We start from the raw sequence: 9,882 nt of genomic DNA, 5'->3' as shown, positions 1-9,882 counted from the left end.
AATCAAAGCCCCGCTAAAACGCGTGGATAGACTAAGAAGGTTTTTTTTTTTCAATACTATACTCCAGACACTATAGCCATTTAAACGAAAAGTTAAAAAATAAGAAAAAAATAAGCGTCATAAGGACTTTAAGATTAGCAATTTCCATATTAACACAATCCTCCCCCAATCAGCACCCTTCCTCCTTTACTTCTCTTCACGTGTACTCTATCCACATCACCTTGGGGATGAAATACCCTGTAAATCGTTAACAGCTTCCTAGTCTTTCGATCCAAGATCCTAAGGTCATCCTTAGTCCATTTGAATAAAACTGCTCCACACTTTATTATACTCACTGCTCTTGAGTTAATAGCGATTCCCGTATTTACAACTTCAGTACCCTTTTAAATCTCCTATGTATTTTCTACTCTACTTACCAGTTCTTTCATCTTGCCGTCTTTTATTCCGTCTGCCTCACGTACATACAAAGATACTATATCCTTCATTTGTACCAATTTCCTTGATTTCCTCATACCATGTTAGCCTTATTCCTTCAGTTCTAATGTATTTCCCTCTCTTCATTATTAAGATTCCTCGCTTACCTTTATTATATCAAATTTCATACCAATATCTTTACTAAAGAGTTAAGCCCTGGCCAAACTATCGAACAAAGTTGGATTGAAGGCTCCAACTTTGCTCGATCCAACATTGTTCGACAGTTTGGCCGCCCATGTTGGAAGATGTTCGTCCAACATTTTTTGCTCGATCAAATGTTGGATAGAGTTTGCTTTTGATCAAACATTACAACCAACAATTCTGTTTAACACAGCAATGTTGGAGTGTTTTGCCGCTCTTCAACAAAGTGTGTCCTGAATCGAGTCACGTTCGTATTGCTAGCCAAGCACGAATCGCTATCTTATTTTTAAGCCAAGGCTTCTTGCATCATTTGCAACAGAGATGGCGGACAAGGAGCAAGGGGACATCGTGAATGTTGATGAACAGCCAGAGACCTTGATCAGCGAATAGGAAGCAAGGCCATGTTTGTGGGACACTTTTAGCCTACCTAATCATTATCGCTGTTTGGAGATGTCTGGTTCAATAGCGTTTAAAATTCCTGCAAATTGATCCGAGCTCATAATCATCATCCCCTAAGCGCGAATGTATCTTGCAAAGAATATACCCTTTTCTACACGTTCTCTTAATCATTCTTTGGTTTTTCCTCGTTTGAATACGTCCTTTCCGTCCTAAAACAACTTCCGTAGCATAACGCTTCGCCGCATTTTCAAATTTTGCGCCAACTTAAACTTGAATTCGTCGAGCAATGTTGGATAGTGTTTTGCCACTACGTCAACATTTACATCCAACAATGTTGCATGTGGATCCAACTTTGTTCGATAGTTTGGCCAGGGCTTTAGACTGTATTAACGAGTGTCTCAGTATATTTTCATCTTTCCCGTACAATTTGAGGTCATCTATGTACAAGAGGTGACTTACTCTTTCTTCTCCCTTTCATACCCTGGCTTTTACCTCTCTCAGCACTAATAACAGTGGGATGAGCGTCATCACGAACACCAATGGAGATTAATTGTCCCCTCTAAAAGATCCCATGCATTGTTTAGTTTATCCTTATTTTTTTTTATCGTTATTGGCCATTTTATCCCAGAGACTCAAAATTCGTTTAGGACGAACTTAGCAAACTCTTTCTTTTGCGACTGTTAACTGTCTCCTGGTATAAACAGGAGGAAAAGACGCATAATGCGTGTCGCCAAACATGTCTTTTTATGTTAGTGCATTGCCGAAGACGTTCCAAACTGGATAGTTTGGCCAGACGCATTTTGCTTCATACGCCCATCTTTATACTAGAAAAATTTAATTAACAGACGCAGAAAATATCATTAAAATCTCGCTCCGTTTTTTGATAAAATAAAGCCCACCAACGAACTTGCAGGTAAAGGAGCAAAAAAAAAAAAACTAAATGCCTCTTGCATCTTTAAATTTATATAAGCTCTTTTATTTATTATTGTCTATTAAACATCAGTGTAACTAGTATCCTTTGAATATTAAGATAAATCATAAACCACCATCTAATCAAGCACAAGGCAAAACTTATGATAATATTCTCTTTTTCGCAGCTCAACCATACATACAAATCACCCAATTATTTCACATGAACACCTGTAATCTGAATGATGCTCCGTATACGTAATTGAAGCTTCTCAGTTGGATGACACGCAGATGCTTCATCATCTCTGACAAATAGTAAGAAAAAGTACCTCGCTTTAATTTGGAGCTAATTTCAAACTTTTCGGCTACCTTTCTTCCTTTTGGTTGTTATGCACTTTATTATTCCCGATCCCTGTAAATTTCGTTGTGTCTAGATCTGTGGCTTGCCTTGACAATTTAACCTTAACTTAATTCGAAAACCACAGGTTACAATTAGCTTTAAGAGAAGAGAGAAGAGAGCGCCAATACGGATTGAGGCCTAAGTAAATATTTAAGTACACATAGCTTCCAATGACAGGGCTTTGACAACTAAACTTATTTTTTCAACTCAAACAGTCAGTTATGGAGATGTAGATGCAGATGTACTATGTAGACGTTTGATTTGATTGAAAATGACGGACACGGTGTTATTGTTTCTCCTCTTGCCAGGTAATTAAGGCTCAAGGCAGCTACTTGCAGGAGGTTTCTATATGTTGATCACGAATATGCCATAACAAGTCATTTAAAGACAGGACTTTTCCGAGAAGTAACTGCCTTATTTAACAGTTTTCAAGCACGGTTTCATTTTATTTTCAGTCGCCTCAGTTTATTTTTGGCTTCACAAGGATTAAACATTTGGTACGTACGTACGTTAAATGTTGCCGTAATGCTTATCTCGTACCTTGCTCGACGGTAGGCGGTACTGTTAACCGGTTTCCTTCAAAAATTAAACCTGTGCACATGCTGTTTGCTCCAACTGTCGAAGGTTTACTTACCTTCCTTCAAGGATAAGAAACGGATCTCATGGGTTCTTGTTTCATAGTAAGTTATGTATCCTGGTGCATCATGACGAAAGAAGTTGGTAGGACAAAGTGGATTCTCGGAAAAATGTCCTTCGCTTTTGTTGTATCGAAATGAATACTAGGGGCAGGCAAGTTTTGGACAGGTTTCCGTTCCCTTTCAGGTGAGCTTCTTTAGTCCAGTGAAAGATGAAATATGCTTCATTGCTACCGTAACGCCTGTTTTCATAGGCCATACTTGAGCAAGAGGGATGACAGCTTAGTAATGCCAGGTGCACTATCAAGTAAAGTTACGGGTCCAGCAAGTTTTAAAAAAAAAGTAAAGTCTGTTTACGAACCAAGTGGTCCATCAGAGCCGGAGCTTATCCCGGTTTCCTGGGTTCTTGCCCAAGAACACAACACAATTTCCCCGCCCAGGACCCGAACCCGGACCACTCGATTCTGAGTCGAGCACACTAACCATGATTCCACCGCGCCTCCCACACTCGCGCGTTGATGCACCATTAATAGAAAATATTGCATGAATGAATGCATGACTGTCTATGATATTTAATATTTCCTGGCATAGAAGCAGTTAAGGAAATGATACCGACAGATGTTCTCAAGAAGCTTTAAGAAAAATTATGGTAATTGAAAGGCGCTTAAATTTTACGATGAATTTAAGGACACCGCTGTAAATTCAGATTGTACTGCATCCGTTAACTCCGTTAATTAAATTCTTTATCTTAGGTATTGTATCATATATATTACACACCATATCACTATTCACACTGTAACGTCCACGTAAACCATAGTCATTACTTTGTAAAACTCTGAAGAAGAACGGCGGTGCCTAATTTCGAAATTTTGACTTTGTATAATATATTTCTTCACCTTTATATCAGCGTAGCCCTTTTTGGCTTTTTACATTATTTATCTCGCTGATGACATCCTTCACCGGTATCCAGTGCATCTGTTTTATTACGCTGATCCTAGCTTAGAAAGTTGTCTTTTATTTATTTGATTTTTTTATAAATTCAATAAGTACTAGTCGTTCTTTCGTTCATTTATTTATTAATTTAATATTCAATTATTATTTGTTAATTCGTTTACATATGTTGTACATGCATTACCAAGATACCTTTAAAAATAAATGAACAGACAAATTAACAAAGTGAATGCTTCTTTTCCTTTGTAGGTGACTGTGAAACTGCAGATTGCGTCAAAAATCCCAGTCATAATGTTTGATTCGATTGATATCACCTTAGCAACAGTCGAGTGTTTACTAGCCATTACAAGCATCGCTGGAAACTCACTCGTATGTTTCGTCATAATCAAAAATCGTGATATGAGGTACACACTTAGCATCAGTCCATTAAAATACTTTGATTCAATTCCCCACCCAAGGGCAAAATAAACAGTGAAATTGTCGAAGGGAAGGAGAGTGTAGAGTTTGAGGGTCGAAGTTAGCGATTGTAATTATCTAATTTTGGCTACACTACCCAGAGAAACACACACACAACGATGTAGATACAGGGGACCTCAAAGCCAGTTTATTGCAAAACCACCATCAACGTATCAGTATACGCTTAAATGTAATACTCGCCGTCGGAAAAAGATTAAACTACGCAAAAGTCCTAAATACGGCACCGCCGGATACGAAAACCCAAAACCACTTAGTGGAAAATAGGGAACGCATACCCCCACCTGCTGAACTCAGCTGCAGTGCCACCAACTCTGGGAGCTGAGGTACGCAAAAAATAATAAACAAAATATCTAGAAAACAAATAACTCAAAATTAAGAAAATAAAATTACGGAGCTCGAGTAAGTGCTGACCTAGACTGATTCAAAATCGTAACGAACAACACACATATCTCACAAAGCTACCCATAATTTCTCTCACGCGGACCCAGGCCTCTGGTCCGTGCCGGCAAAATAGCTATTTCTACCTATTCCGCGAAGCTACAATTTCAGAAATACCATGAATCAACACGGCGGAGCGTACCTATTACATAATAACCACAATTCCAAAGACCTTTGTGGGTAAACGTAACATCAAAAGATATAAGAGGGTGTCGAGGCTTTAAATTAAATTTACTGATTCAATATCTTTCAAAGTTATTGATTAAATCAGTTTCGTTTTATTATTATTTTATGTCATAGGACTTCTTTCAACTATCTCCTTGTCAACCTCGCTGTGGCGGACATCATTTATCCCACCTTCCTCTTTGCTTATTCCATCTACCGTCACTCTCTCAACAACCCTGATGCAATGCCTGGGAATGCAATTTGCCTGTCCTTGAGGAAGTTGGCGGGTATTGGAGCTGATAGTTCCGTATTAACTCTGATTGTCATTGCAAGGGAACGCTACTGGGCTGTAGTTCATCCGCTTTCAACTCAGCGAAAACTAACTTGGCAAAAATTGAAGGTGGGATGATTAACCACAGAGCATACACAGTACATACAAAAGACCAACGATCATTTACAAGGAAAATTTCTTTCTCGCCCATTTTTTTTTTTTAATTCTCTTCTTACCCATATTAGTGTCTTAAGACTACTCCCAGAGACTGAATTCAATTGTTATTCGAGCAATTTCTTCTGATTTTGCTAAAAGTGAGGTCGATCGCGCAAGTATATAAAACACTCTGTACTCAGTAACGAGCAACAAAAGGGACTGTTGTTTCTCAAAAACCTCTTAAGTATTATTCAACCATTGATTTTCTTTACTTTTTTTTTAATCTTGCTTTCAAAAGGCCTTTAGGGGACTTTAAACGGGAAGTATATTATAATTGGAATCAAACAATAAAAATACGTCAAAGTCGTTTACTTATTCAGGCAAATTCATCCGCTGGGTCACTCAAATGAAATGGAATTTAAGCTTTAAATCAAATGAAACCATGTTGTCTCGCAGTGATAAGCGCAAATTTCTATTGCGTCGAGAAGCCCGAAAAATTTTCAGGACTTCAACGGGATTTGAACCCGCCACCTCTCGATACCGGTGCGATGCTCTAACCAACTGAGCTATGAAGCCACTGACGTTAGGAGCTGGTCACTTCTGAGTTACTTATCACGGGAAGTTGTGAACTCAGAAGTGGCCAGCTCCCAACGTCAGTGGCTTCATAGCTCAGTTGGTTAGAGCATCGCACCGGTATCGCGAGGTCGCGGGTTCAAATCCCCTTGAAGTCCCGCAAATTTTTCAGGCTTCTCGACGCAATAGAAATTTGCGCTTATCACTGCGAGACAACATGGTTTCATTTGATTTCATACCCGCAGTGCAATATATGATGTATTTCATATATATCTTTCACTTAAGCTTTAAACTTCCGTTCCAGTATTTATCTCTTTCTCATTGCATTTTTAAGCCGGAAAAGCTGACTTTAATTACTAAATACTAACCTGTCGTCAAGTTTGAAGAATACTTTGGTTACCTTGCCAATACCTTTCCCTTTCGAAGACTAACAGTTTAATTTCGTATTCCTGCGACTCGCTCTCCTTAAATCAGTTTCCTTATAAACTTTTAAGAGTTTCATGCATCCCATCCTATAGGTAATTATCCCAGGTACTTGGATCCTTGCAGCTCTGATAAAATCCCGGGCATTCGTCATACAGAGCTTTGGAAGGGGGATCGCTGTAAAGTCTTGTTATCACTTTTGGAATGATAAAGAATTGCAAAAGGCTTATTGGCTCATTTTCGTGGCCTTTGTTGGCATTTCATCCCTGTTGATGATTGGCTATTACTCCTTTGTTGTGTACACTTTATGGTTCAAACGTGACGATCAACAGAAGAGACCATTTCAGCAGCAGGTATGAATGAAATTATTACCAGCGCATGTGAGGCTGTTAAGACCTTCCAACTGAATCTTTGATGCAGAGAAAAATAACTTCGAAACTTGTCGACATTTGTGCATTAATGTCTAGGCCCACATTATTATGATAGGGAGCTTAATAAGCCTTGGACGTTTTTGAGCCCTGAGGGGTGACCGGCAGTCAGCTGTTTTCGGTTCTAACTTGTCTTGGTCAACACTACCACGTATATATTGCTATATAAGCATCTTTTCCCTGTTGGAGACGATTGGTTTGCAAATCTGGGAGCTGAGGCAACTACTTTCTTTCCATATGAAATGTTCACCTAAGTTTTCCATCTTTGGCTCAAAAACGTCTCGCACTTATAAGCTACCTACCGTGTCCTATACAATCTGGAACTTATTGACTTAACATTTAAGCGTCAGATACCATGCGTATTCTCTACTTTCGAGAAACCCCTCGACGGTAATGTTTGTGGCCGAAAACAAAGAGAACTGTTGTCGCTTTTCAGCATTCCACCACAGCAGAGTTCCCAAGTCTTAAAAATTCCAAAGAGTAAGATGCTTTCTGGGGATGCGCCAAAGCCCAATGTGTCCTGTGCTTCTTGTGCCGGAGACGCCAAAAAATTCTAGGGGATCCGGAGGCATGCTTCCGCGTAACAAAATCTGTGAAATCTGCACTTCTCAAATCGCTGAAAAAGTTCCGTCGAGTCCGTCATTTTGGCTTTTTTCCTTTTGCTTGCTAAGAGCTCCCATGTTATTGTGGTCAGCCTGAGTTAACATATCGGCTGAATTGGTCACACATGACGAAATTGAACATTGGCCGAAGTTCAGTGAAATTGTAGGAACGAATTCGGAATTCATGAACACTTCTGAAAACTTAAAAGGTAGAGTTATCTACCAGAGGAATGCCAATGTGAGAGGTTCTCGTGTTGGCGTCAGAGCGTAAGATTTCATCGAAATCACGCTTGAGACTTGAGAGTTCTGTCTAGTCACGTCCTTTCAATCTCAATTACACGACGTAAAATCCGTCTTCACCAACAATCACCACTTCCTGATTTAAATCGCTAAGCTCAAACCGAACGTTTGATCGGTGCTTCGACTGCTGCCAAATGCTGCTATTGCATCTTGTAATTGTCAGAAGATGTCCAAGATCTTTTATGTGAGGTAAGATCCATTCTCACGCGCGCAAACGTTTTCTTTTGTTTTGATCCCGACGATCACGTGACAAAAATCTAACGTTATAATTCCATCATGGTGCGTGTCTTTTTGAAAAGGGAATCAGTTGCGTCAAATGGGGTGTCTGACCGCAGACCTCAGACCTTAGAAAGCAGACTAACCCTAACTCGTGGTTATTAAAAGCTAGCCGTTTTAAAAATTGGGTGCTTAGACTTATATACTGTTTATCAGGACTGTTTCTAGTCAGTCTTCAGATGTCATACACCTAATCTATTTTCGTTACCCGTGGAAATGAGTTCATCCCTGGCTGGAAGATGACCTAATGCCCCTACGATTGAAGTATTTTGTTTAATTATGAACTCTTGACACTAATTTCAAATGAGGTTTAAAAGGTCAGCGCCCTATGTTTTTCTTTTTTGTTACACAGACCGTGTTGAAAGTACGGAAACGAGTGACCCTGATGGTTTTGACTGTAACAACACTCTTTGAAATTTCCTGGATGTCAGATGCTGTAATTCACCTTTTGAGAGATTTTGAAGTCTACACAATCAGCGATGTTGCAATTCCCATAGCTCACACCACGATTGCTTTCAATTCAGTTGTTAACCCGTTTGTCTACGCTTTGATAAATCAAAGATTCAGGGAAAAGATGAAGGGAATGCTATGCAATAGCCCATGTCAAAGTCAAGGAAGTATCCATGGATGCTGATTATCAATGAAACAACTTTCAGCAGAGTCCAGCGTTCCAGAGGATAGCTTTGTTTTAGTTCAAATGCCACCGGCCAGAGAAATTTACTAAACAAATATGAGCCTTACAACGTGAAAAATGTTTTTTTCTCTTTTTTTTTTTATTTGTAACATTTTTTGTCCTCTGTCCTACTAGAAATTTTATTAATGACGGCAATGATTCGTATCAGAGTTTATGTGACGGCTTCGGCTCCTCTGTCCGTCATAATATTAAGTAAAAGTGTAAGGAGAGCCATGTGATTGAGGCCGGAAAATATTTGATAGAAGAGCCATTGTTCCTTAATTATTTAACCTTACCTTCACCTTTAATAGTTCAATGTTTCTTTTGTGACAATGACGGATACTGGTTGAAGTGAACTCGCACAAGTGAGCTCCCTTACTTGACGTGAACTCAATGATTGAACACAAGAGTATCCCTTTACCCGGAGCTTCCATCTGTATCGTATGCTTAAACCAAGCCTCTCCGGTACCTTTCTGATTTTTTAGATCTACTATATTTTGAGGTCTGTGATGAGAACATGCGTGAAGTGGTTCACAAACGTCACATACGTATGGGACGTAATAAAGGGCTGTCATAGGTCTCTTAGGATTGGCTATTGTAAAAAAAAAAAACCCACTAAAGCCCCTCTGCGAAATTCCCATAGCAAACTCTCAACCTTAAGTTCGGGTTAATAAATGCAACAAACTTTGAGTGAAATTAAAAAGGTTCGTTTCAAAAAAAAACCCATACAATACAAGAAACTTAATCAGGAAGAAGAGATAAAAAATATATTTGAACATGAAAAATTTTTGTTCTTTAAAAACTACTCAGTGTGCAGACAAAAAAGAAAAAAAAAAGGAATTAATAATAAATGTGAAAAACCTTTATGCTTAATGAAAAAGGGTAGTTTAAAAAAACTAAAGAAATCTCATGCAAAATGAAATACTGGTTCCATGAGGCAAAACCAAACAACCCGAAAGTATAGAAAAGCTGACTGCGACACCATTAGGCTCGTAAATGGCTGCGAATCCTCAGAAGTGGAGCGCAACCAAGCGAGGGGGTATCTAGTCCAGTGCTAGTCCTCTACCCGACCCGCTCGTGCCGAGTCAAGAAATGAAAAAGAAAAGAGCCAATACAAGAGATTATCAAGCTAAGAGAGTGAATCCCCCATGTAGGCAGTCTAACTAAGGTAATCCATCTTAATCTATTTTT

At 39.1% G+C, this 9,882-nt stretch overlaps 1 protein-coding gene across 1 annotated transcript; it reads left to right on the top strand.

Moving 5' to 3' along the window:
* Positions 1–2,778: 2,778 nt before the first annotated feature.
* LOC137994907 (neuropeptide FF receptor 1-like) lies at positions 2,779–9,274 on the top strand. The gene is made up of 5 exons (XM_068840483.1): positions 2,779–2,820; positions 4,159–4,313; positions 5,125–5,389; positions 6,508–6,765; positions 8,371–9,274. The coding sequence occupies exons 2-5, from the start codon at positions 4,201–4,203 to the stop codon at positions 8,650–8,652; spliced, it is 918 nt and encodes a 305-aa protein (XP_068696584.1). The 5' UTR covers positions 2,779–2,820; positions 4,159–4,200; the 3' UTR covers positions 8,653–9,274.
* Positions 9,275–9,882: the final 608 nt, after the last annotated feature.

Source organism: Montipora foliosa, chromosome 3 (genome assembly GCF_036669935.1).
Source record: "Montipora foliosa isolate CH-2021 chromosome 3, ASM3666993v2, whole genome shotgun sequence".
Classification (NCBI taxonomy): domain Eukaryota; kingdom Metazoa; phylum Cnidaria; class Anthozoa; order Scleractinia; family Acroporidae; genus Montipora; species Montipora foliosa.
This window is presented reverse-complemented; position numbering and strand designations above follow the sequence as displayed.

Coding starts and splice junctions, on each gene's coding strand:
- LOC137994907 (XM_068840483.1), top strand. CDS start 4,201: ATGTTTGATTCGATTGATATCACCTTAGCAACAGTCGAGTGTTTACTA. Junction 4,314..5,124: donor ATCAAAAATCGTGATATGAG/GTACACACTTAG, acceptor TTTATGTCATAG/GACTTCTTTCAACTATCTCC. Junction 6,766..8,370: donor AGAGACCATTTCAGCAGCAG/GTATGAATGAAA, acceptor TTTGTTACACAG/ACCGTGTTGAAAGTACGGAA.